This window comes from Rhinolophus sinicus, chromosome 16 (genome assembly GCF_057876585.1).
Source record: "Rhinolophus sinicus isolate RSI-liver-muscle chromosome 16, RSI-T2T, whole genome shotgun sequence".
NCBI lineage: Eukaryota > Metazoa > Chordata > Mammalia > Chiroptera > Rhinolophidae > Rhinolophus > Rhinolophus sinicus.
Genome location: NC_142516.1, coordinates 137,879,160 through 137,905,733, shown reverse-complemented (window position 1 = coordinate 137,905,733; position 26,574 = coordinate 137,879,160). Strand labels below are relative to the sequence as shown.

Here is a 26,574-nt window from a genome sequence, read left to right as displayed (position 1 = left end):
GAGTGTATCCTCCCTCCCCTCACCCCTGCAATCTCCGGGAGGGCCCATCCCCATCCCCTTACCCCTGCAATGTCAGGGAGAGCACATCCCTATCCCCTCACCCCTGCAATGTCAGGGAGAGTGTATCCTCCCTCCCCTCACCCCTGCAATCTCAGGGAGGGCACATCCCCATCCCCTCACCCCTGCAATGTCAGGGAGGGCACATCCCCATCCCCTCACCCCTGCAATCTCAGGGCACATCCCCTGTCTCCTCACCCTTGTGATTTGCCCATGAAGGTACAGAATCTCAGTAAAGAGAATGAAGGATCCTGGTATGGGGGCAGAAACCATAGCAGGGGCTGTTCCTGCAGGTTGCATATCTTCCTCCTAGAGCACAGGTGGTTGTGCAGGTGAAGGTCGTGGGGAGGGTGTAAGGCAGAAGAGGATGAGTCACATTCTGGGAGCAGTGATGAGGCACTCTGGAAAGCTCAGATGGCCCCAAAGGTCTCCATCTCCAAGTTCTGTTGGTCTGCGTTAGGGACGAAAGACAGGTGGCCCTCCACTGGAGTTTGAGTGGAAAGGGAACGAGTACTGCGTTTGCCCACCTCCAGCAATCTCAGCAGTTGAGTGGGATCCAGTTGTGAGCTTTCTTAGAACTCTAGGACTGATTTAAAATGTGGAAGCCAGTGCCACCAGCTCCCAGTGATTCCCTCCGTTATGCACCTGCCGTGTGTGTGAAGTCAGTGCTGCCACAAACTCAGGAGGAGATTAGCAAGAGTGCACATGTCCAACTTCACGGCGAATTGTTTCAAGTTATCACCCTAAACAAGTGGTATGGGACAGGGATGTTTGCAGGGCTTTAGCCTTTCCCTTTGGTGGCAAGGAGGAGAAATACCGCAGGAATGGGAGGGGCGCACTGCCCTCCAGGTGAGAGTCCCTGGACAGGGAGTGGGGGTGGGGGCGGGAACGCTAAGCCTGTTAGGAATGTGCTGGCATTGTGTGGGCTCAACCTGTGCGGAAGATGTTGTTGGCATTTAACCAGACTCACAGTCTCCTCTTGTTTCTCTTTTCCTTTCCTCGTTCCCTCCCATCTTCGACCTCTTTGCCAAAATAACCACTACCACCTTGTCTAATGATGTGCATGGTCCCTCCTGAACCTTCTGGGACTGGCAGACTAAGAACCAGTGCCTTTCTGTTGAGCAGTCCACCATCTTTATGCTTTCTCAGACTTCCAGCAGTCTGAGTTTCTGAAGAAACAAGGTGATGCTTTTCTGTCTTTTTGCATGTTTGGGATTATAGTCACAGGACAACAGAGGGCTGACTTTTAATATCAAGAGCTATTGAACGCAACACACTCTGGGGGTTTATGTCTCGTGTGTTTGTTATAACCAGCACCACACCAGGAAATCCAGGGATAACTTGTACCTGGAGAGGTGGAAAAGGCACGTGGGTTGTGTTTTCTATCAATGCCACTAACCAGTGTTTCTCTCTCAGCGTCCATTGGAAGTAACAGATCCCACCTTCAAGGAGGCGGCTGCGTCCTCACTCAGGCCCTGCTCAGAGGGTCAGGCTATGCTGCCTTTAAAATTCATGGCCCCTACGCACGAAGGTGTAGGTGTGGCCCTTCCTAAGTCACACGAGCCCCTGAGTGAGCAATGTTACCTCAGTGCCGTCCTTCTCTCCACAGCCCATAGAGGAGGAGTAGCAAGACCTCCTCACTCACACTCACCTCTATAAATCCATTCTGCAGACAGGGAAACTGAGGCCTCCAAGGTGAAGTGTGCACAGGGCCCTTCAGAGCACTGCAGAAAAGGCGAGACTTAGGAGAGCCACTTGGACTGTGGACAAAGCCAGGAGAGATGTATTTGGGGTCAAATGTTTTACCAAATTCTCTTAATTTTTTTTTTCTTTAACCTGACTGTTTTTACAAAAAGCCTTCTACTTTGCTTTAATTGGCTGTAGTGGCCTTTTTCTCAGCCATATAGGGCTATTTGCACAGCATTTCTTTCTCTGTGGCAGCTGCCTGAGATTAAAGCCTTTTCATCCAGAGCCAAGATTTCAGGGACAAAGCATTGTCTAGGGAATGTTTTCTATCTGTTTTCCAGTGATATGTTCATGTACCTAAATACTGCATTTATGTGTGCCCCCAAATTAATGATACTTTGAAAACACATTTGGTATTACTATTTTACCAATGCAGCTTGTTTAATAGGAAAATGCCTGAAGCAAGAAAAAAAAGCTTTTCTTTTTTTTTAAATAATAGCTCATCCTCTATACATTTTGAATACTATTTTTTAACTAACAGGCTAGTATATTTTTTTCAGTTCAAGTAATTATTGGCAATCAAAACTTTTCTAATCTGGTGTCATGAGAACTTGTTAGAATAAGTTACATAACTTCATGTCACTGTTTACATACTTGAAAACATTTAGGATGGAATTATTAGGAACATTTTAATAAGTCACAGGAGGTGCTTATGAAAGTCATTCCATCATGCCAGCTCTGGGCTAAAAATAAATACTCTAATGATCGATGCAGTTTATTAAGGGTCAATTTGCTTCTGTACCTTTACAGAAGTCAGGCTCTAGCTGCTTGGAGAAGGTTGTCACTGAGCGTTCTATGGCCACATGGGGTGTGACCCACAGGTATCCCCACACCCATACCTTCACACAAAGTCCCTGCAGCCAGCATGCCCCTGGCATGCACAAGGTGAATGCTTGTGTTGCTATAAAACTACTGGACTCCTGCGAAACTTTGGAGGAATAAACAGTTAACTAGTCCTTATGTGGAATATATTGTACATGAAATGGATGGGTTTTTTTTTTCCTTTTAATCTGTTCTATTGAAAAGTAAAACATCACAGGCACCAGTATATATATATATATCCCTATGTTAATTTTTACATATAATTGAATTACATATAATCCCATCCTTGCAAAGGGCAGCAACTCCACCTCTTGTTTAGCTCTCCTTCTGCTCTGCAGAAGACATTCTGCAATTCAGACCTTGTGGTTCTTTACCTTTTTAAAATCCCTTCTTCCTTTTACTGAGAAACTAATATGGTTTGACTAGAAAATTTCAGTGTTCAGACGCCCAGCACCGCTGACCTACAGCCATCAGGATCCTGGTCTTGGGCAGGACTTTTCTGTTTGACTCGAGACAGGACTGAAGGACAGAGATGGGGACAGAGGAACAGGGACGGGGCCGAGGGAGAGGGAGAAACACAAGGAAAGGGACGGGCAGCAGGACAGAGAGAGACAGCAGGAGGAGGTCGGCAGGCACACTGTCGCCGCCTCAGGGAACCTTGAGGGGATGGCAGCACAGCTGTCTGAGGGGATGGCAGCACAGCTGTCTCGTCAGTGGCACTCGAGCAGATGAGCAGCAGGATTTTTAGCTTCAGGGTTCTAGAAGCGCTTCCTGTGCTCTTGACAGAGACTGGCCTTGGCTGTGTGGGGAGCAAGTGTCAGGAGGCCCTTCCAGCGGAGGCCCTGCTCTCCCGCCCGGCCCATCTTCTCTGCACTGGCTCTTTTTCACATGGAGGACACTGTTAGGCAGACCATCTCTTTCCGGCAGCAGAGCCCCTGGGAGGTGCCCACACTGAGAGCCCTGTGCCCAATCTGCTGCCCTGAGCTTTGCACAGATTCCACATCAATCCAACGTGCCCTATTCATTCTGAGGGGCCTGGTGAGCGGCCCTTGTGGGCGCTGGCTCCTACATCCCAGCTGCGTGGCTGGATTTTGCCCTCGGCCAGCTGGGAGAACTCTCTCGGTTCCCCATGTGGCAGCCATCTCAGTGTTTTTCCTCGCCTTGCAGAAGAGCTCGAATCTCAAAACAGCGGTCGATGCCGCGCCGAGCACGGACAGGCCACTTCTGAAGGACGTCTTGCCGGGGCCGAGGCGTGATTAGCCCAAGGATAGGTAACAGCGTCCACCATGCCGCCTGGCAGGCTTCCTGGGTGTGCTGTGATCCTTTCAAACTGTCTGTTTTTTCCTCCAAAGTTTTGCTGTGCTGTGCCATTTTCGATAACAAAGATTCATTTTTTTTTAAACTAAAGAAACACTTTTTGCAAACACATGTGTATTACTATCCCAGGTAAGTGACCTGCTTGAAAGTGGTTGGACTGCATATGGTTGAGTATTATGCACACACACACGTGTGGATGTGTGCACATCCCCTACATGTACACATGCCGTGATGAACGTGGTTCCACGTGCACTTATGTGGCAATCCTCGCCTGGTGTGTTCGGTGCTTATTGTGCCAGAACAAATCTCATTCCTCGTCCTTGGTGGTGGAAAAAGTTTCACCTAAAAGGTCTATCAGGAAAGCCCACATTTGGAAATTAAAAAAAAAGGAATATTGTGTGATTTGCTTTGAACATCGATTGGCCCAGGCAGATGTCTGGTATGGATGTACTGTTGTCTACCCGCTGAAACATAGAGCTGTGTCTGGGCCTGAAAAACAAGGAGAGCAAATGCAACCACGTTCACAAAGCCTTCTGAGCTAGGTTTCTCAGGTTTGACAAGCACGTCCATCTTTTCTACCCAAAAGTAGGCATGCTTGGAATGGTTATGCCTTTAAAATAGATTTCTCCTGTACAGTTTATTCCCTCCCTGCCTGTTAAATTGAACAATGTCAAGGCCATGTCACCGGTCTCCTTGGGCTGTTAATAAAACACCACACCGACCACGTTTGTGTGAATAGAGAAACGTGTAGGCTGGAGACAGTGAGCCCGTCAGTGCAACGTGGACCCTGGTGTCTGGGGGGTGGTTTAGCACTCCAACATTAAAGGAATCAAACTGACGTAATCTCTGGGACCGTTGCATATTTATGAACATTGTCTTTACCTGACGATGGAACTAACAAAGGGAGATGTTCGTAGCCCGAGCATGGTTGACATGCTGCCTCTGTGTCACAGTTCAGATGAGATGGATGCCTTCCGGCTGGTGTCCTGCAATGGGCGTCCATGACCAAAGCAGTGATGGCAGTGGTTGCATTAGATCAGTGTTAATGGCATTCTCGTGGAGGGTCCTGGGACTGACTCTCTTTTCTGTTCTCCAACAGAGCACGTGCACACAGAGTCAGTACCACCTCTCAGAAGTCAGCTATCTTGCCTCTCTGCACAGCCCCAGCCTCTCGGCCGCGCACCCAGGCCCCTGCTCCAAACAGGTGACAGTACCGTGCCCAGAGAGCAAGGAGTGCTTGGTCCTCCCTCCCATCGCCGGTGTCTCAGACAACCATTGTCATCCCAGCTGGAGACCCTGCTCCCATGGGCCCTGTGGGGAGACAGCTGGCGAACAAATCACCAGTTTAAGCCTTTAAGAACCGCACCTCAAGTGTGTGTGTTGTGCACGCGTGTGCTTTTCTTCTGCCCCCAAAAGGAGGAGGAAGGGGCAACAGCATCTGTCTGGAGCATGTAGGCTGGCAGTTGGATCGAGCACTGCTTTGTCGTTTCTTGCAGGCCTGGTAGCTTTGTGCATTTTGTTGGGCTACTAAAAACAAGGACATGCACAGGGCCTGGTACATCCGACCATGTATGGAGGCCCTTTTCGCCCCAGGTCAGGGTCTGTGTCTGGACCCTCCGTTATCATCTCCGCCACATGCGTCACCTGAGGAGGACATCTGCTTGGATATTGGCAGTCTAGCTCCGAGTGAGAGGAAGTCACACCCACCAACCGTCATTTAAGCACAGACGTGACTTGCCCTCACCATGGGACAGATGGGTCTGGCCTCTGCACTTCCTTTCTCCAGAGCCCTCTGGTATTTCTGCTTTTGGCACGGACACTCAAATAATCATGCATCCATTTCCCGTTAGAGTCGCAGACCATGCTATTGCTTTTGTTCAGAGCCCTCCACATACTGAAGTGAATTTTAGGGGTTGTGTCTGATTCAAAGTTTGTTTCTCTGAGGAAAGTGTTACTCCTGTATGTTTTGGGGGTATCTTTGAGTGTTTCAATGTCTGCTCCTTTCCCGTCTCCTAGCTGCCTCTGTGGAGGGGGAAAAAAAAAGAGTATTCACATGGGAGGAATAGGTAATACTGTCCATTTAAGCTTGCCCAGTACAACTTTTGAGATAGTTGCATCGTACTCCCAAGGATTAAGCTTATCTATTTACTATTGTTGGGAAATATTTATTTTATGGGTTTGTCCGAGACTGATATCTGGCTGTGATGGTCAGACACCCTTTCAACGTCCTGATCAAGAGGTGGCCTCTAGGTGCGGTGTTCGTCTTCCAAAATCTATTTCAGGCCAACATTTGTCTGATGGCGAGATGGCCTGTTCCAAAAAGCAATATCGCCATCCTAGACTGCTGCCATCCTCGTAACGCTGACCAAACCTTGCTCTGAGTTTTCTGTTAAATCTCTGCTTGTCTTAGCGTGCGGTCCAGTGTTTTCTTTGGGGTGGGTAAACCATGAGAAGGCTGCTATGTTGTAAAGTTCCTGTCCCTTTTCTGTACTGGTATTTATATTTCTAGAAATAACCTATTTGACATAGCCTTAATGGTCCGTAATGAAGACATTTCAGTTTGAGATTCAAACTTCAGATGTTAAAACTGATGCCTTTTGAGAAAAGCATCACCCGAAGCTCAACTAAAAGCAGGTACTTTGTCCACTGCCGGATTTCGTGCTATGGAATTTGGTAAGTGAACAATGAATATCTACTTCAGAGATGCTTGATGTTAGATACTTTTAGAAGTGCAAATTTCACAATTTCATTCTGTAATGTTTCAGCTAAAACAGTGAGTTGAAGTAGGGGATGAATTAACAGCAAGAACGGTGAACACAGAGTAGTTGGGATAAAATAAGGTGAAGTATAAACGCCATACCAAAGACCAGGATAATGAATGTTTGGCTTAGAGGAAGACAGAGAAGGAGGCGGGCGCCACTTCCATCCTGAGGGTCCGCCTTGTCATACCCTGCAGTACCCATCCTGTCCTCCTGTCACTCATGTCCCCATGATCTGTGTGTGGTGGCAGCCCTTGGCCCTTCTGCTCCACAATAGGCCCTGCAAACAATGGTGTGTACATTTTTACAGCTGTTTTTAAGAACCTAATATGGGTATAAATGTAATACCTATAGGGGGACAGATTCTCTGTATGTTTAGTTAACAAATTCTTTGTAATGTATTTTTTTAGAAAACTTAAAATTGCCTTTGCACTAAAGTATTTTCATAGCTGTTTATATCTCTTTTATTCATTTATTTGTTAACATACCATACTTAATTTTTAAAGTATGTTTTTAAAACTTTTTTTTTTTTTAAGTTGATGAAATTTTGGCCACTTTAAATTCTGCTGAGAGTTTTAGCTGAATGTCTCAGTACCTGATGAATGTGAATTTTCAGGTTTGATTTTATTCTCTACACCTGTTCGTTTTTTTGGTGTTTCTGGTGGCAGTGATTAGTTAATAGGCATGTTTAGAGTATGATAATTTGCTATGCTTCTTCTTCCCAGTTCATTACAATTTCATCTGTTTTTTGTTTTGTTCTTAATTTTTATCCTTCAGCCTTAAAACAGAAGCTTCTGGCTTGATGGTTCAGTATCTTCTTTCTACCTATATTGACAGTTACCACTTACCTCTGATAATTCAAGTCTCATTATGAAAGTCACTAAAACTTTACATGCTCCAAAGTGATTTTTAAAAAATTGTTGGGAAAATGAAGGGACTGTGCCTGATCACTTGAAATAGATAAGGGACATGAGATAAAAAATAAAATAAAAGGAGGAAGAAAAGGACCCCCCTGAAATGACATTTCAGATATGTCTCTGATATTCAGATACTCAGGTATTAGTGTGATTTTTCACCTTACAATAGTTAGTATTTACTTGCCTTCATCTTACTTTAAAGCAAGTAATGTCAACTTTAAGCATTTTTCTTAGTTTTGAAAACCTTTTTCATGACTACACATTAATAAATTATTAACTCATAATTTCCCATGTTGGTTTGAATATCTGGTTCCTCACCTGTACTCCATCCCAACAGCAAGTCATGTATAAGGCAAGGATGAGTGGTCCTGACCATGTTGCATTCTCTTGCTTTTAGCTCCATGTCCACTCACAGCCACACACGTGCATGTGTGCCAACTAGCATGCACACATACAAGTAATACATTCCCTAGGCCCCAAGTATCCCTGCCTCCTTCCTAAGGGGACCCTGTGAGGTGTCTCTGGGAAGATAAGCCTCCTTGGACCTCCATGTCCAGTGTCCAGGCAGGACGCTGGAGCTTAACAGGGCAGCCCCAGGATCTGAAGCAGAGCGGCTGGATGACCCAAGCTACAGGCAATACCCTAGCCTAAGCTCCTCCTTTTCAGGATGTCCAGCTCTCCCTCCCCCACTGACACTTCTTCAAAGCTCAGTCCTTAGGACACGTAGCATCTGGACTTTCCTGGATGCAGCGTCTCTGCCAGGGCAGCTAAGAGAAAAGGCGTCCTTCTTTTGGCATCTCCTACTGGAACCCAAATCAACCCATTCCTCTGCATTTGATTCAATAGGGTGAACACAGACCAGGTAACACCCGGAAGGGCATGGTCCCATAAGACTTGGTGGTGGCAGTGAACTAGGGAAGGAGAACAAAAACAACCAGCTTCTGCAATAACAGGTTTATAGATTGTAGTTTTGCCTGGTGAGATTTTGTAGCTTTAACTACAAAAATGTCTCTCACGTACCGTTATAAATATTTGTAAATTGCTGGGCATCGATCAAATGTTCAGTGCAAACTAAAGGAAGTTTTCTTCTGGCCTTTTTTTAAAAACCACTACGTTCATCTGTTTTGCACTGACTAGTAATACCTAATGCAACCACTTCAACTTTATTTTAAAATTAATATTATTTATTTTACAACTCAATATAACAGCTTAGTATGCAGTTTCTTGCATTCTACATTTTTTTGGAAGTTTCCCATTTGTAACTTTAAATATAGGAAAAAATATCTGTTGTCAATTGCATTCTTTTTTTTTTTTAAGCTAGAGGGTAGATGAGTGGGAATGAGAATCATTCTGATATTGTCTATAAAAAAGCTTTAATGAATATGTGTTGGAAGTATTATTAAAGTGATTCTACTTTTGCAGAAAAAAATCTAAAGATCAGTTTCTATAGCTTTATTTTTTACCTTATCAAAATATACAGAATTTTAATATGCATATATTGTCTCTGACTTAAAATTATGTGTGTTGCATCGCCGTTTGAAATGTCCATTGATTATGTAATGTAATAAATGAGAATCTTCAAAAATGTATTTAATATGAATGGTATCTATAATTATCATCACAAATACTGGAATTTATTTTTAAATTATTGAATATAGTAGGTGCATTTAAGGTAATAAATCATCCTCCAGTCATGTTTAATTGATGATAGTTCATTAACCTGCTTTGAAAAATTAAATTGTGAATTAAACCAAATCTTACACTTCTGTAAAGTTTATTTTGTATGCTGTTTTTAACTTTTATTTCTGTAGATAAAGTATGAGTTAATATTAATTATATTGGACTTTTCTGCAGATTATCTAAGGAGACTTGAATCTGCTTGCAATAAACAAGAAAAAATGTCTGGTTTAGTTTTCTTTATATAAAGAAAGAAAATCAGAGAAGTTGGACTTAAATATCTGCTAACAAGCTACAGAGTAAAGCACTGTTAAAGTGTCAGTGTTTCTGTTTAGGATAAAGTGGAATACATACTGTGGGAACAGCTCCCCTGGAAATGTGTGGGGTCAGGTGGTTTCTGGGCCCTACTTGCCGCTGCTGGCTCCCTGAGTCCCCCTGTACTCAGCTGTGCCCAGCTGTGGATTCAGGGGCCCACACAGAAGAGGAAACTCGGGATCAGATTTCCTAACATTTTGTCCATCCCCACCTCCCCTCCCTGACCATCCTGCCAGAGACCCCCACTTGTAGCCACGTATCTGGGGTCTAAATTCCCCTTTCCATCTAGATTCTTCTCCCCTCCAGCTCCTCAGGCCCTACATGGGTCTCCATTGCTCTGCTGGTCACACCCAACTCCATTACAGTAGAAAGCAAGTTAGTTCTGTAAGCCACCACTCCCCACCCAGTCAGATCCTGGGTGCTGCCTAAACACCCCAGGAACACCCCGCCTGGCTCTGGAGGGTCTATGGCTTTGCCCCTACCCCAGCCCAGCACCTCTTCCCCTTGTGTAACCATCTCCCTCCCCGCCTGCTGGCTGCCACCCCCTCTAGCTCCTTGTCTGGTCTGAAGACTAACCTCAAAAAAACCCCACAAAACCTGAGGCCAGGTCCTAATTCCTGGGATTCTGACTCTGCTGGGTGACAAGGGTGGAGCTAGATTGAGCATCCCCACAAACGGTTTCCCTGAGGCGAGGCTGCCACTGTCTCCTTCCTTGAAAGCTGACTGTGTTCAGCTCGGGGTGTTGCCTCCTTGGGGCCAGTCCAGACCCCTATGTGCAATTCTAAATTGGGACTTTTTCCCCAGCCCTTGGATGCCATGAAACAAGCACACAGCAAGTGCTCAGTAACGTGCTGAATGGGTGACCTTTGCTGTCAGACCAAACCTCAGTATCCAACACAGAACTCTACAAAATGCCAGGCCTGCAACAGGAAGTAAATGCCACAGGTTAATCCAGGGTCCAGTGCCGCTGGCACATTGTTGTTGTCCACAGTCCTCACCTGCTGCAGGTGACTTGAACATGTGACCACACTAATCCTGGCCAATGGGATGAGCCGAGTGCACATTGGCACGAAGCTTGGCAGTGTAAACAGCCAACACCATCATCATGTAACAGGGTAGAATCCTTTTCCTTCTCCCCTGTTTGACTCTTACCATAAATTCTAGACTGCATTTCTCCCAGGGCCTTCAGGAAAATCCTTCAGTTGACTAGAGGAATTCTGCAAAACAGCTTCCTGAACAGATGGGAAGAGATATGCAAAGCCATGACTGTTTATCAAAGATTTATAGGAATCTCAGGACAACTCAGATGAGCAGGGGTCAAGAACATCAAGAACTTACTGGGAACAGATTTGGAGATTCCCCACCACCACCCCGTTCTTTGGATCCCACCCCTTGCCACACCCATTCTCCCTTCCCTTCACATAAAAGAAACCTGAATTCTGGGCTCTCTTAAGATGGATTTGAGGCACTATTAGGTCTCCCATCTTCTCAGTTGCTGGCTTCTCAACCAATAAACCTTTCCTTGTCCCAAAACTTGACTTTTTGGCCTTTCAAAGTATGGGGCACACGAGTCTTGAACCAGTAACAATCATTGAGATACATGTATGAGTCTTAAGCCTGACAAAGGCCCGATAGAAACCCGAGAAACCCATCATCTATGACTCAAATGAAGAATTTCTTACTTACTGAAGCCATCAAATCCCACAATTAGTAAACAGGTGTCACAGCTAAAGCTAGTCCATCTGGAGTAAACACTTGCTTCTCAATGTCCAGAGAAATTTACACTCAACATCCACAGCACATTATTCAAAGGACCCTGTTTCTAGCCTTACATCATTTTGTTTGCTGTGCTGACACATCAGCAAGATCCGAGAAATCACAAAACCCTGGAAGCCACAGAACAATCGTACCTTATCACGTAGGGGCCTTTGGACAGGTGCTGTCCTAATGTATTTGTTCAAACTTTAGTGAGTAATATATATTCCTTGATGTATTATTTATTAAAAGTATATATTATCCTTTAAAATTCGTTACACAAAATCAGAATTTGAGAAAAATTCACTTATCAATGCTCTTATTCACTTGTGTGGTTTTTTTTTACAAGATTCAAAGAAAAGGAAAGGGTTTTAAGATAAGTAAGAATAAACAAGTCTTCTTGAGAATCTCAGACAGTTTTAATACCTTTAGAATTTTCAAAAGACCTACTAGAGAGCCTCAAAATATGAGTCAAATATCAAAAAAATGATGTTTGAATTAGCTAAGATTTTGTTTCATTTATGAAAATTGTAGTTCCTCAATCTTTATAAACTAGTTAAGCAAAAAGTATATATGTGATTTGGGGCAAATGAAGGGTAAAGTATTGACCAATGACATTAAATATATCAAACCTGAGACCTTGCTATTATTGTCAGCATGTGTAGTTTGTCGTATGACAGGCAAGAGGAAACAACTACTGTGAACGGTACAGTGTAAAAGAATAATCAGGCAGCACAGAAGTAACCACCCTACGTGGAAATAAATCTGTATCTTCCACAAGCACTATTGACACAGGGACATAAAACAAGCTACCTGCTAGCTCACTGCGTTCCTTTCCTGGGGAGGCTGTAACAAAGCACCATAACCTGGGTGGCTTAAACACAGGAATTAATTGTCTCACAGTTCTAGAGGCTGAAGTCCCAGTCGAGGTGTTGGCAGGTTGGCTCCTTCTGAGATTCTGTCCCAGCTTCTGATGGTGACCCTGAGCATTCCTTGGCTTGTACACATTCCATTCCTTGATGTGTAGACACATCACCCATCTCTCCCTTCATCTTCACATGGTGTTCTCCCTGTGCGTGTCTGTTAGGTGCCTACCCTAATGACCTTATTTTAGCTTAATTGTCTCTATCAAGAACCTGTCTCTCAATAAGGTCACATTCGGAGGCACTGGGGGTTAGTCTCTTTTGGGGGAGACACAATTCAACCCATAAAACTGTTCTGGGGGAATCATTGGGATACTTAGTCCAGCTTTAGGGCAGTTGGGGCGAGCACAGAGGCTGTGCCTGCAGGGTCCATGTGAAGAGGTGAATAGCAGTGGGTGGGGAGGTGTTTCACCAGGGGCAAGGTTCCACTCCACCTTGGCTCACATCCTCCACCTGGAGGGAGCTGCACGGGGTACTTACTCGCCAGGACTTCCATCTGGCCCTCCTGGGAATGCAAGTCCTCCTTGGGTCCCCGAGCCTGGGAAGGCCCCTTGTTGACATGCAGAACCTAATTGAGGAAGAAGAGTGAAATTGCCTCATGTGAAATTGAAGGCTAGAAATTAGGATGTAACCCGTCTCTCATGGCTGCACAATTTCCTCACAAATCACTCTGTCTCCTAATAGAGAAGAGTTGCTCTTTGGTAGGTAAGTGATCTCTCCGTTTCTGGGCTGTGGCTTCAGTTGCAGTGAGTTATCCCTGTCAGCACCAGAGTGTCCATCAGAAACAAGTCTCCTGTCAGCTGCTGACACATTTCTCACATTTCTCTTTTTAAAAATCTTTGAAAGGTGGCTATGTTTGCTGTCTCTCTTGCTTGCCGTCCTCTTCTCAGTATACCCAAATCAGGCTTTTATCTCCTCCTCCCCAGGGCGGCAGGGACCCACCCACCACCCAGGATCCCATCTTGTCTTCTTCCCCTGCCTTGCCTGGGTTCACAGCCCAACTTGATACTAGGAGGTAAGCTCCATGAAACTGGGGACTATGCTTTGCTCCCTGTGAATGCCCTGTGTCCAGAGTGGGGCCTGGGACCATGTCATTGCCTGAATAAAATTCCTCCTGAAGGGATGGCCCCTCAGGGCACCTCAGCATTCCAGACAACCAGGCTCCTTAATTTGCTTCCCACATGTCCCAGTTTGTCCCCTCCCCACCCTGGACCCAGCATGGTGGGGCAGAGTCTGAGACACACTAAGGGTGCCCCTTAGGTTCTCTGAGGTGAGGAAGGGTGTCTTGTCACCCTTTTTCTTTGCCTCATTTGGAGAGCAGGGAGGTGTTTACCAGCTAAGGTGTTATTACTTCTTTTACTATAGACTTTTTTTGAGAGCAATGCTTTACGAAAAGGATTTAATCTCAAACGGTAAAGTTTCAAACACTAAGTCAGAGAAACTGGGGGAACTTTGGAAGGCTAATGAATCTTCCTCAATTGTTTTTACTGGGCACAGTGACCAAACAGGGATGGCTTTGAAGGACTCCAACCATGAGGGACCACAGATATCCATTCTCACAACCTTCCAGGTGGTACTAAATGCAATGTGCTTGCTATAAGTCTCTACAATTGATATGGAACATGCAGCAGGCAAACTGCAATTTCCACCTCTCAGGATAGAGCTCAGAACATGTGCCAAGCCCCCATCATGTGCTCTGAAAAGCTATGCTCTTCTCCGCAAGCATGATACCCTCATGTGAATTGTCCCTTAGGTTTCTGCTCCTCAGGTGCACTTTTTAGAACCCCCTTTGTGATGGTAATTTCCTTGAGCCTCACTGGGGCTTCAGTAACCCTGAAAGCCACAGAGAGTCACAAAGAGTTCATCTGGCCATGACAAGCCAGACACCAGCAGGGCGCTGTTCAAGACAGTGATAAGCTGAAATTGGCTTTGTTCTTGGTGGAATTCATTTCCTCTTGAATTACCCCAACGTTAGAATTAGCTCTAACATTTTCTGAACAGCACAGAAATCTTGGGATTTTGTCTGTATTTTCACTGCATTGGTGACCATGTCCCAAAGCAATAAGGGTTCATGGAGAAGAAAAGACGCACTGTGATTTGTTAGTTCCCATGGAGCTGCCTGCCAGTTCCGTGGCAGTTCATGGGGTGTATAGCTGAGATGATTATTCACGGTCCTGAGTGGGAATCTTCACATTGTGGCAGAATGAGTTTCAGTTTGGAGTCTATGCCTGTGGAATTTGAGCCTGGAGCCTGCACACAGTCTCCTCCTGGGGTCAAGGCTCTAGTCACTGGTCACTTCCTTTCATTTTCTGCATCAGTGGTGCTCTCGGTTTGCACATCCTGCAGAGAGCGCCTCCTGGGCGGGCCCCATGGGTTGCCTTCCTTTGGACTTTATTGCTCCATTAAATGATATTTAATATAGCCCATTGAAGAGAGTGTTACCAGGGGGTCTTTGATGCTGTCATGGGAAATGAGGTCTTGGTCTTTAAATAAAAAGGTAAGGAACACCACGTTGGCCCGTTCTTACTCTCCCCGAGCCCCCCACCAGGCTTTTAGGGGTGTTTCTAGTTATAAGTGCCTCCTGGGCCATTCTGTGAGAGAAACTATTGGGCTGAGGGAGTTCCCCTTCTCTTTAATTTCCTGTTCCCCTTAAATAACCCCACTTCTCCAGTCCAGCACGCCCCCTTCTTCAGTGAATCCTGACGGCTTTGTTCACTCAGGAACCTGTTTTCATGCCACCTCCACCGCAGGAGAGCATGGTGCTTGGGACACAGCATCCCAGGCAGTGAGAGCCCAGGCTGCTCTGCAGAGCTGCCCCACTGTGCACATTCGGGTGCCAGGGAGCACGCCCCCAGGCAACGCTGTGCAGCCGGTCAGGGACCACACCATGAGGAGGAAAGTTCTGCCACCAGGTCAGTTACTGCCTCCAAGTTATTGTCGGCGCATCCCCTGGGCGGGGCTTCAGCATCACTGTGACACTTCGAGGTGGTGTGTCCTGCACTTAGAGTTGCCTTTGGGTTTATATTTATTTCCCTCTTGGCAGAACTCCATTTTTGTTTTATTCAAAAGGGCTGCCCACTTTTACCCACGGAAAGTAGACATTTTAAAAACCCAATTAAAATAAAGTTTATATCTAGGTCAACATTTGAATGTTTTAGTATTTCTATACCACCGCGGTTTTTTGCTTGCTTGTTTGTTTGTTTGTTGTAGTTCTAATCAAGAACTTCTATTTCCCCGGATCTTGGAAGACCCAAGAAGTAAAAAGGATCTTTTTTTTTTTTCTCTTTGTCTTGCAAACGTATTCCAAAGTTAATATCCAAGTAGTCGGCGGCTCCGCGGCACAGGGTCCTGCGTGCTTCTCTCTCAGGGACGTTCTTTTGAATAAATATCGAGGGGTGCAGTGAGTTACTGCCTACCTCATGCCCGAGGACTTGAAAATGGGTAGCCATAGTACTAATAGAATGAGAAGCCCTGATTTCCCGGTTTTTGACCTACGCGTAGTGGCGACTGCTTCCTTAGATCCCGAGGACAGCCCTCCAGGTGGCCTGGACCCCGCACAGGTGAGGGTGAAGAGCAGGCTCCTCCTCCTGGGAAGTCTCGGAGAGCAGGGGAAGATCGAGGCCTATGGTGTTCCCGGAGAGGACTCACAGTCTCCCTTCTGGCCAACTCTGACCCGGTCCCTTAGGAGGGTGGGTGGGGCCCCCATTTTGCAGGTGAGTCCCAGGATATGGGGTAGGGGCCAGGGAGAATCCCGAGCAGACCCCCACGTCCAGCCTGTGCCTCTATGGTCGTGCAGTCCGTGTCCGGGGTTGGCATGACCCCAAGTGTAGGGGCAGGAGACCCGCCCCTTGGCACGACCCCTGCCCTGCTGCTCTAGGCTGACAAGGTGGTGGTGGTGGGTCTTCCGGCAGGCGGAGAGAGGAGGGTTGGGCTGGGCTGGGGGGCCCGCCCCCTCCCGCCTCCCTGTCACGGGCTCTCTCTGCCCAACCCTTCCGATCCCGCCCCTCCCACCAACTCCTCCCTCTCCTGCCCTCCACCCCGCCCCCTTCTCCTACCTCCTTACCCCTCCCCATCCTGCCCCTCTCCCAGACCATTACCCCTTCCTCCTCTCCTCTGCCCTGCTCCTCCCCCTCCTCCCTGCCCTGAGCCCTACACTCCCCTTCCTCCGCACTCTCTCCCTCTCCCCTACCCGGCTTCTGCTCCCCTCCTACCTCTACTCAGTCCCCGCCGCCCACCTTGCCCCCGCCTCTCCCCTACGCCCTTCGCCTCCTGCCCCTACCCCCCATTTCCCCTCCCCCTTGTCCCTTCCCGCTCCTGCCCCTCTCCTCCCCCTCCCCTCCCCCTGAATTCCCCCTTCCCTCCCCTTTCTTCCTCTCCCTTTTTCCCTCCCCTCCCTCCCCCCCCCCCCCCCCCGCCCCACTGCCAGAGAAGGCGACGGCGTCAGCGCGCGGGCACCTGCGGGCACCTGCGGGCGTAGAGAACCGAGGACCAAGAACCGCTGGGAGGACGGTCCCGCGGCCCCGCCAGGTGTGCGGGGCCGGGAGGGGTGTGTGGGAGGTGGCAGGAGGAGGTGGGGCGGACAGGGAGTTTGGGAGGCGGACAGAGTGTGGTCTGGGCGGTCTCGGATCGCCTGCCCCCCCCCGCCCCACTCCATCTTGCGCCTGGTTGCTGGGGGGACCCCGGACCAGAGGGCGCCTCCCCAAGGTGTCCCGGAACCATCCGGGCCGTGGATTGCGGGCTCCACGTGCACAGACGCCCCTCTCCATGGTCACCGGCAGGGGGTCCTCTCACACCCCGACAGGTTGTCACCCAAGGGGGCCCTCTCTTCCTGGGGTCCCCTCGGTACCTCCCGCAGCCACACCCCAGGCTCTCCCGACCATCTTGCCTGCTCATGCATCAGGTGTTGGGACAGGTGTCCGGACAGTCTACTTCCCAGGTGACCTGGCCATTGCCCCTCTTGGCAGGTCCCCCAGCTCAGCAGTGAGAAGGGCGGTGGCCTGCAGTATAGCTGCTTTGCTTTCCAAAAGGGCAAAGAAAGAAGACTCCTGCAGTTTAAAAATGAGACTGTGCTTTTATCATTCAACTCCGAGGTTATTCCTACCCCATGATTTTAAAATCACTCTTCATCCCTTTGGCTCCTGTGTAGCACCAATCACTTAAATATGAGCCACCGGGGTGGAGGGTAACCCAGAGGAGACTCCCCTCCCCACCCCCAGCAAGTGGTCTTAACTTTACTGGAAATTTCCCTATCCAGAGGCTTGTGGTCAGGCGATGCCCCTAACACACTGGTTTCCAGCCCTGGCCAGGGAAGGGGTTAAGGTGACCATGAGTGCACAGGCAGGATGTGCAGGGGATGGCCCGGGAGGCCCCAGGATGTCTGACCACTGGGAGTGGCAGGGCCCAGCCACAAAAATAGAATTGCACCCCCCTCCAGGGCTACTGGTGGTGGAGTGTCCCCAGCCCCCTCCCAGACAGGCAGTAGACCCCACTTGGCAGGTAGGTGTGTGTGGGGGGGTTGCAGGCGGTTCCAGAAACCCTTGCACTAGAGGGTCTTCTAATATGCAAATCTGATGGGCCGACTGGCCTAAAGCTGGCTTTGAGACCTGAATTCACACACTGACATTTTCTTGAGTTCTAAGGTTTGCCCCAGCCTCCTCTGACCAGCTGTCCCCCAGAGGGACCACCACCGTCTCCTTACACCTATGGGGGACAAAGAACAGTCCTGCCCTGTAGTCCTGGGTGGGGTGGTGAGAATGAGTTGGTAAAATGGGACCAACAGGAAAAGAGGGTTTTCGGCCCTTTTTTCGGACCCCCTTAGCTTTTCAGCTCCCCCCTTTGGACCGGCTGCATTCTTCCAGGTCCTGACTAAACAGAACCTAACACTCCTGGGTGCAGTTATGGTCAAGAACACCTATGCCTCAGTTTTGCTTTATTTGAAATGGGGTAATGCCTACCCTGGCTACCTTAGTTATGAAAACAGGTGGTTTATGTGAAAGGCTCCTGTGAAGTACTGTACAAAGGGGCCTGCAGCTAAAAGGGTGGGCTTAGGGAACTGAAAGCTTAGTTAAAACCCCCTTTATGTTACATACTCCCAATTTCTGGGGTAGCTCTCTTTTGAAAGAGTGGTAGAAGCAAGGTTTTCTTACAAGAGACCTGTAAGAACAATTAGGAAGGGGACAGTAACTTGTAAAGGTGACTGGATCTGTAGAGCGCAGTGCAGGAAGAACATCTTAGCCTGAAATCCAGTCTCTCTCTTGCATTTGAGTCTCTCCACCCCCTCCCTCCCTCTTCACTGCTGGGCTTTGTTGTAACTGGGTGGTCCAAGATCAACTTTCTAGTTGACATGCACCCTTTCTGAGGTTGAGGCTCCTGTAGTGAAGACTTTAACTAAAATCTGGACACTTATCTTGGAAAGGCAGCATCTGGGCCACCCAAAGAGAAATTACGGTCACTTCGAAAGCAGAGGACTCTGTCGTTAGATTATTTAATTAACATTTATGACTTGGGGGGAAGCCTGAAATTGAAATAAAGGACACTGGAGTATTTGACTGATGGAAATAAACTGGCCTAGAATGCTACTGATTGACAGCATGTGCCCCCAATTTAGCTGATGTGGTATGATTTTAAGAGGCTCCTGGAGGAAGAAGTAGTTAGAAGTGTAATAGTAACAATGACAGAAATATAATGTTCTGTGTAAAGCTTAGCTTCTTTCTCTTAAATTCCCTCCATTTCACCCTTTATGTAAGTTCACGAGAATGTTAGGGAAGCCCTCTTCTGGCAGGGAGACCGGGCTGAGTGCCCTAGGACACGCAGGTTCATTTTCGTAGTAATTTTTAAGGGAGAAGCCAGCAATTCCATGCAGAATCTCATAGGCTGCTTGTTCTAATGCAGGCGCCTGGGCGTCCCAAGTGCCCAGAACCTGACCAAGGTGGGCCCAGAACCCGCTTCTGAAGTGGGCACCAGTGACACTCAGCAACTCTTCTCCCTCAGAAAGGGCAGTAGAGGATGGGGACAGATATGTCTTTATCAAAACACCTACAGAAAGAACCTCTGAGGGACAAGGGCCTGCCTTACAGAGAAGGCCGGGTGGAGTTTGGCGGCATAGTCATTGTGGAGTGGCTGGAAGAGGGCCTGGACAGCACTCTCCTGAGGACCGTCCAGTCGCTTGTAGCATCTTTGCAGGCTCTGTGCTGGTGTAGCCTGTCTGTAGCACTTTCCCCTTTGGGACAGCTACATAACCATGCTTCCTCCTGGCTTCTTCATGTAAAAGAAGGTGAGGGGGGACGTGTCACTCCAGGGTTACCAAGGAACTCTTGGACATTTGGAGGGCTGGACATCTTTTTCTTTTTCCCTCTTCTTCCGCTTCCCACCCCCCTCCCCCAACTCTGGTTCAAGCTGTTGTTTCTCAGTCTAGCTGTGTAGGACGCAGCTCCTTGGCCCGTGCTGGTATTATGAGCCTTGCACTCCCCCCGGCTGAGGCAGTTGGTCACCAGTCGTCGGTCGGCTGCTCACAGCAGCTCACTGCAGTTCTCACCGGCTGCCGGCCAGTCACGATGGCTGCTGGCCACTCATACTGGCTGCCGGCCACTCATGGAGGGCTGGACATCTTGACTTTGTGGTTAGAGGCTTATCCTGAAAGTGACTCGTCAAGCATCATGGCAGCCCTAGTCAGCTCCGGAATCCACGGGAAACCCACCCCCTCCCCAGAACCTCCCAGTATCTCTTAGGAACCCAAAGGACTAGTCTCCACATAGCTCCGTGGAGGTGACTATGGAGCCGCTAAGTGTCCATCTGAAGAGCCTGCACCAGGTTAGGTAACCTTTGGGACTAGTCAGGTGAAGTATTGGCTGTAGCTCACTGTTGGGGACCATTCAGCCCAATCTCTTGAGAATGTGAAGAACGGTATTCAAATTACTGAGTTGAAACAAAATTCGGAACAAATCTAATAAGAAAGTAATGATGTGGACACCAATGAGAGGACCCGCTGGCAAGCATCTCACATCTTCACAGGACCGCCCAGTCGCTTGTCTCCCTTCTTACTTGTCTACTTATTCAGAATTTAGGGTTAGAAAGAACGCAGAACAGGACTGACTCCTGAAGGAAAAGGTCCTGTTTGTCCACACAAAATGGGTGTGAGGGGTAGAATTGACTGAGGGGTGGAGATGGGGAGGTGGAGGGGTGGGGGTGAAGATAGAGGGGCAGGGGTGGAGATAGAGGGAAGGGGTGGAGATGGAAGGATAAGGGCCTAAAACAGTCATGGAAAGCAGCTGGGTTCCTCACCCCAGTAGAGACAGTAGTGACACCTCCCCCCTCACTGAGAGCTCTACTTCTAGGGCCACCTTCCCTTTTTTTTTGGATGGTAAGACTATGTTTTCAATCTGGGCTATTCATAACTGGTAATGCAATGGTTATGGTTGCCAACGATGCAGCTGGTTGGGATATTTCTATTTAAATGCATTTCTCTAGTATTTCAGCTCCAATTGAGAAGCAGGCAAAGTCAGATTTTCACACTAAACACAATTCCTTTCCTGTTAGTGCAAGTCTGCACCATGCTGGACCAGCCCCCACGCCTCCCTTCATCGAACTTTCCTAGGGCCCTGTGACTGCGCCGAGAGCATGCGTGCCACTGAGTCCGGGTGTTTGTTTGCGTGGAATTCTGGCCTATGTACAGACGGCTCTCCTGGGACTCTGATCTTCTTGAGGGGGGATGCACAAGCCCTCAGCACCGAGGTAGATTAAGCAGGTGCTCTGGGAATGTTGGCTGAACAAAGGGAAGAACTGATGCAGCTGGCTGACTTGGATCTCCCACTGTACTTGGCCAAGTCTCAGCTACCCAGTGACTGAGTTCTCACCTGTGTGCTTAGTGCAAGACACCTGGCGCTCTCGAGAGAGTCAAAGACCAGACTTGGGCCTGCTATCATTTCACCTCAGTCCTAGCTGCTTAGCAGGGCATTTTCAGTGGAAAACAGAACACTCAAAGGGCATTGACATGGTTTACTGCTCTGGGGTTATGCCAGTCTTGAGAGTTTTTAATGTGAGCAGATATTAACGGCAACCCACATGGGCCTGACATCTGGATTTGTGCTCTGTGCCCTTGGGGTTATACTAACTGTGGAAAACCCCCTGTTGGAGAAACTGCCCTCTCTCCTGCACCTGTGTCAGGGTTGTTTTAAACCCTTTTAAATCCGACATCCTTCACGTTTTGGAATGCCATGAAACAGAAAAATAAAAATCCTAGTGGAAGGAGGGAGCCTGGGTCAGGAGCTTCCCCTCCCCCAGGCCCCTGGCTCCAGCTGTCCTCAGCAAAACCCAGCAGTCTCAGGTGCCCTAGACCTTGTCCTGTCCAAAGCGGGGATGGCCTCAGCCAAGTGAGGTGAAAGACATGTTTGTTTTGTTTTTCAGAACAAACTAAATTAAAAACAAACCTTGGATCTTCTCAATCATATCTTGAGACAGAGTGAATACTGATACCTGCAAAATCTTGCCGAGTAGAGGACAGAAACAGCAGGAACCCTTCTCGGGTTGGTGGCAGGGCTCAGGTAATAGACAGATCTCCTGGTACCTGTGGGGAGATCCCGGCCAGTGGGAACAAAAGTGCAAGCACACACTGGGCCTTTTCTTTTTCCCTTCTGGAGGTTTAAGATCACAATCAGCCTGCTCGTGTTTGAAATTCTCCCAGTAGAATTTGGAAGAAAAGAGGACCAAACAGGACTTTTTGTTTTGTGTTTAATCAAGGAAATCTTTCTTCCTGTTTTTTAATGTCAAAACTAGACTTCATCAATCAGAAGTCTTTAGACCCTGATCTGGCTGTGCTCGACAGTCTGCCCTTCCTGGAGCACCAGGCGTGGTCTGATTTTCTTGGAAAGATGAAGCAGGAACCAAGGACAAGTGACACTGAGGCGCGAGGTCCTGCCAGAGCAGAGTGGGTGTGGGATCTGGCTCACCTCCCATTTTCTCTGTGAAGGTTCCTTAGAATGGTGTTGTGCAAGAACGTTTAAGGAAAGGTTATAGGGGTCCATAAGAAATGCCTGGAAAAGTGACATGAAGGATACATACGGGTAACAAACAAGTTATTGACCGCCAACATCAGTAATAAAAACAAAGAGATGGGTGCATCTTGTAGGCAGTGAAGTCCAGGGGAGTTGTGTGTTTTGGCCAGAAGAGGAGGGGGTGGGAGAAATGTGATATTTTTTTGTTAGGGACGGGTGTGGAGTTGGTGGCACCCCAAAGTGTTTGGGACCTGAACTACTGTCCACCCGTCCTGTGGTGGCTCCTTCCTCCCTGAAATGATCACCGTGCCTCAGTGCCGCAGTTGTCATGTAGGTGGTACATTGGAACCCTTCCCTAGGGGCGGCCAGCACTGGGGGGCTTATGAAGCTGCCAGGACATCTGGAAGGCTGCCAGACCTGCAAACCTCATTCAGTACAGGCTGGCATCGTGTGACCAGGGGTCAGGGAGGACCTTGGCGGGAGGAGTGGACAGAGAAGGGCTTCCACTGAAGGGAATGAAAGGGGAAGGTGGGGGAACAGTGGCCCAAGGGCAAGCGTTTCTAATCTTAGAGTGTTCTCCTCTCAGGGGCAAAGAGGGTTTCCCCTTAGGGTGGTGCTTGAGGCAGGGACAAAAGCCAATCTGAAATGGATAAAACAGAATGTAAACAGCAAAATGGAAAGGTGAAATTGCTTATGGAGCTGCAAGTCAAATTCATTCAAGTCAAATTATTTACATCTTTATTCTTAAAGAAGGGGCCCTGCCAGGTATTAAGCCAACAGGGGGAAATAATAATGAACCATAAATATGCTAAAAGACTAAGTACAAAGAAGTGTAGTTAGTAATTACCTAATGAAGGTGAAATGTTTACCCAGCAAATGATTTCAGATGGCCTCTGTTTGAGATAAACTAGTTATCTCTTTAAATTCAAGATTACTTCCAAAAAACTTGATTTAAGTTTCTTTGCCAAATTTTCACTGGAGGAATAAGACTTTAAAGTTTGTTCTGGAACTCAGAGGACATTCTTTACTTAGAGGATTTAAAATGTTCTTAAGTAATCGGAATAAGCCATCAGCAGTGGTTTTGAAAGGTTGCCAGTTCAGTGAATTAGACTGTGACATTGAAACCAGGAGAACCAGGGGCTTTTATATCCTTGAAACAAGAGCCTAAATGTCAAGGGGAAAATCTAGGTTTTTCTTTCTCTTAAGCAGAAGTAAATAATATTTTTGCTTATGCAACCCTTTATTTTACTTCAATATTATATTTTAAAAAGGTTGCTTGTCTAATTGAACATTGATACAGTAGAAATTCGTTGAAGAAGAATGAATTTAATTTTAAACACACTAGATCCATTTCAGAAGAAATGCTGCTAAAGGCTCTATCTAGTTTTGCTTTGTTCAAAGAAACAACTCTGATGTCATTTGGCAGTGTGACCTCCTTTTCTTTTTAAAATCTGTTTTTCACACTACAGACTCATGTTTGACTGTTGGAGATTTATCCTGTGCAAGAAAACTGGAAGCAATGATTGTTCTTCCCTGAGACGATCCAATGAGGCCAAAACGGAAGAAAGTGATCATCAGATTGATGTATCTGATGTCATCAGGCTTGTTCAAGATCAACTAGAGGGGACAACCACAGGTAGGGGCCAGTTTTAAATCTCATTTTGATCTTGAAGCTCTTACTACTAATTGGATTCAAAAGTCTTGTTCTTAGCCGTTCTGGTCCTTATAGGAGATTGATGTGTTTTAGATCTGGGGAAACAGTTTGCTGCACGGCCTCCCTGGTGGTCTGCTAAGGGTGGGCAGAGTTCAGGAAGCTGTTACCTGACATGCCTAGGTGAGACAGTCTCAAGATGTTTGCTGAGTTGCATTTCTGGTGTTATTTAAATGAGTGTTTTAAAATGTGGTTGGCTGGTGAAAGATCACGAGAAGTGAGTTTTAAACAAAGCCCAATGCACCTGAAGGGAACTATTCCTAGCATTTGGTTCAGTTTTCAAAAATGTAAGAGCTTTGTTTGATTGGGTGCATTGTCATATTGAGATGGCGATGAAGATTTTATTGGTCACCAAATCAGTCACCCGTGCCCAAAGGACAGAATGAGCAGCACATACTGTAGTGAGAGACTCCAAGCTCCTCAGAACTCAGCCTGACCCCTTAATCCAGGTCTGGGGGTGCTTTTCTCCCTGTTCCCAGCTAATCTGAGAGCTCTTGTACATTTCTTAATGGAAGGAAGTGGCTGGCTCCCTCTTCTTAGTTTTGCCTGCATTTGATTATTTGTTACCATTTCTTCCCAAACTGACTCTGAGAGCACTATTTTCGCTAGACAAGGTAAGCGCGGGCACCAACCACCTGAGGAAAGGTGTGAATCCAATGGTGAGTGTGCTGACTGGGTACCACAGGGTCCACTTGGGTCTGGATCAGAACCAGGCAGGCTTCCAAAGACATTAAGTAGCTAGAGGCTTTCTGGGCCCTTCCATAACACTCCTTCGCACTCTAACTCTGGTCCTTTCTCGGCCTTGCCCTAAGTTGGCATTTGCCATAATCAGCCTGGACTGTTGGGTTTCTTGGGCAGAAGCATTGTTGTGAGACTGTGTGTGCTGTAGTCCCCGGACCACCCGCTCAGGGCTGTGTCCAGGGTTTTTATCCTGTTATGTGCATCTGTGGGTAAGGATCATGGTGTGACATGTTTGGATGTCTGGTATTTGTATGCAGGCTCTGGTGGGGCGTCTTGTAAATGCCCCCAGACCCTGTGCTTCTGAGCCACGACTCTGCTGACGGACCCTTGAACTTGTAAACACCGTTAGCTATTTGTGTCTAGCTGGCTGGGCAGCTGGTTGCATTCCAGCGTGGTCACTCTACCAATATCTGTGTTTAGTTTTGCCAATTTAGAAACTGGACTTTTGTCACTTCCCTTGTCAGTGATGGTTGGCAAGTGAAAGGCTAAAATAAAGCCAAAAATAAAGTTGACAGGAGAACCACATCTTTCCGGCAACAAATATTCGCATTTACTATCCAGGCACAGGTATGGGTTCTCTGGTATGCTTCCTTGTGAGAAATGAAGTGAGTAGTGAAATGATCACTTCCTGGGAGAGCAACAGAGGAGAGAGTCATTAGGGAAATGCTGCCCAAAACCGAGTGCTTCTGCCCTTACAGAGGAGGCATGCTGCTTCCTTAAGCAAGAGGACGATTTAAGTGTGAAAATCCCTATTTATCACTAACTTTTATGGCTGGAAGATTATCTAGTCTTCCATTGCTCAGCCTGGCTGGACATTAACCACCCATGACAACTCGGAATCCAGCAGCGGTCGGCTTTCCCACGCCCCAGTGAATCTCCTGGGTATCATGTCTGAGGGCTGTGATGGAGTCGACCTGTGGTGGAAACTGAAAACCTCTATCACCAACCTGACTCCCTGAATCATTTCTTAATTTAACTGTGTCTCCCTGGCTGAGGAGTATGGGATCAGTGTGTGGTGATGAGAAACACAACTCGAGAGCAGAACACCCAGATTCAAATTCTGGCTTGTCACTGTCACTCACCAACAGCATGAGCATGGGCGAGTCGTGCAACCTCCCCACAATGTGGGTAAGAGTGGCACCTTGCCAGTGGGACTTCTGTGAGGTTCCCATAAGCAAACAGTGCTCAGGACAGTGCTGTCAGAGCATGCCCCAGGAAGTCTCGGTTCAGGAATATCACCATCCGGTGATTTGTTCTTTCTCTTCTAACCAGCAGAATGCTTACAGAACCACACACACACGTGCTCACGCACATGCACACACAGTACATTTCAGCGAGATTTAAAGGGTGTCTGGCTGTCCAGACTCCTTGCTGTTTGGGTTTCATGTGGAGCTTTGTATGTGAACGCCAGATCCTGGGTGAGTAACCAGTGCCTTTTGCACCTTAGCGTGGGTGAATGCTCCGGTCTGCCTCTGGCTCCACAAGCGTCCACATCCCCCATTGGACAGGGTGGGAGACCCGACGTCCATGGTAACTGCAGTCCTTGGCTTGCCTTTCTGTTCCTCCAGCAGCAGCTGGAGACACCGCACCAAAGCAGCTACAGGTCACGCAAGGAAGCATTCATCTGAGAACATTTTGTTCATGTTTTCTGAATGCCCTTTGTCATCTTAAGACTTGAGTGTGAGAGATCAAGAAGACGTACTTATAATGATTAGCAGTTTCCTTGTCACAGCAGAGGTGGAGGGACAGAACTAGTGCCAGTGGCTATGACAGCCTGTCAGGTGGCACAGGTGCGCTTTTCTATTTTCAGAATTCCATTGCAATGCATGTCTAATTTTTAAAAAG

At 47.6% G+C, this 26,574-nt stretch overlaps 2 protein-coding genes and 1 long non-coding RNA gene across 9 annotated transcripts in view; 2 read left to right on the top strand and 1 right to left on the bottom strand.

Annotated features, from left to right (window-relative positions):
- Nucleotides 1-9,519, top strand: part of ATP11A (ATPase phospholipid transporting 11A) — a 133,174-nt gene extending 123,655 nt beyond the window's left edge. The window contains exons 29-30 of one of the 6 annotated variants that reach the window (XR_016019502.1): nt 3,793-4,071; nt 5,042-5,178. Coding sequence is in view for 4 of the 6 variants with exons in the window: in XM_019746565.3 (XP_019602124.2) it covers nt 5,042-5,299 (258 nt within the window). In the remaining 2 variants the exon portion in view is untranslated. Of the gene's footprint in view, nt 1-1,152 lie in introns of all 6 variants that reach the window. The other 5 variants (XR_016019503.1, XM_019746568.3, XM_019746569.3 and 2 more) reach the window with 5 other exon arrangements.
- A 1,243-nt stretch (nt 9,520-10,762) lies between these two features.
- Nucleotides 10,763-16,188, bottom strand: LOC109455185 (uncharacterized). Its single transcript, XR_002138585.3, has 3 exons — nt 15,784-16,188; nt 12,769-12,856; nt 10,763-10,842 (listed from the first exon to the last, which is right to left on the bottom strand). It is a non-coding gene; the product is annotated as an uncharacterized LOC109455185 (long non-coding RNA).
- A 474-nt stretch (nt 16,189-16,662) lies between these two features.
- The window catches only part of MCF2L (MCF.2 cell line derived transforming sequence like), a 169,536-nt gene continuing 159,624 nt past the window's right edge, over nt 16,663-26,574 (top strand). Inside the window, exons 1-2 of one of the 2 annotated variants that reach the window (XM_074329533.2) lie at nt 16,663-16,815; nt 23,747-23,913. In XM_074329533.2, coding sequence (XP_074185634.2) covers nt 23,751-23,913 — 163 coding nt within the window. In that variant the 5' untranslated portion in view covers nt 16,663-16,815; nt 23,747-23,750. Of the gene's footprint in view, nt 16,816-21,699; nt 21,828-23,746; nt 23,914-26,574 lie in introns of those variants that run through there. The other variant, XM_074329534.2, reaches the window with a different exon arrangement.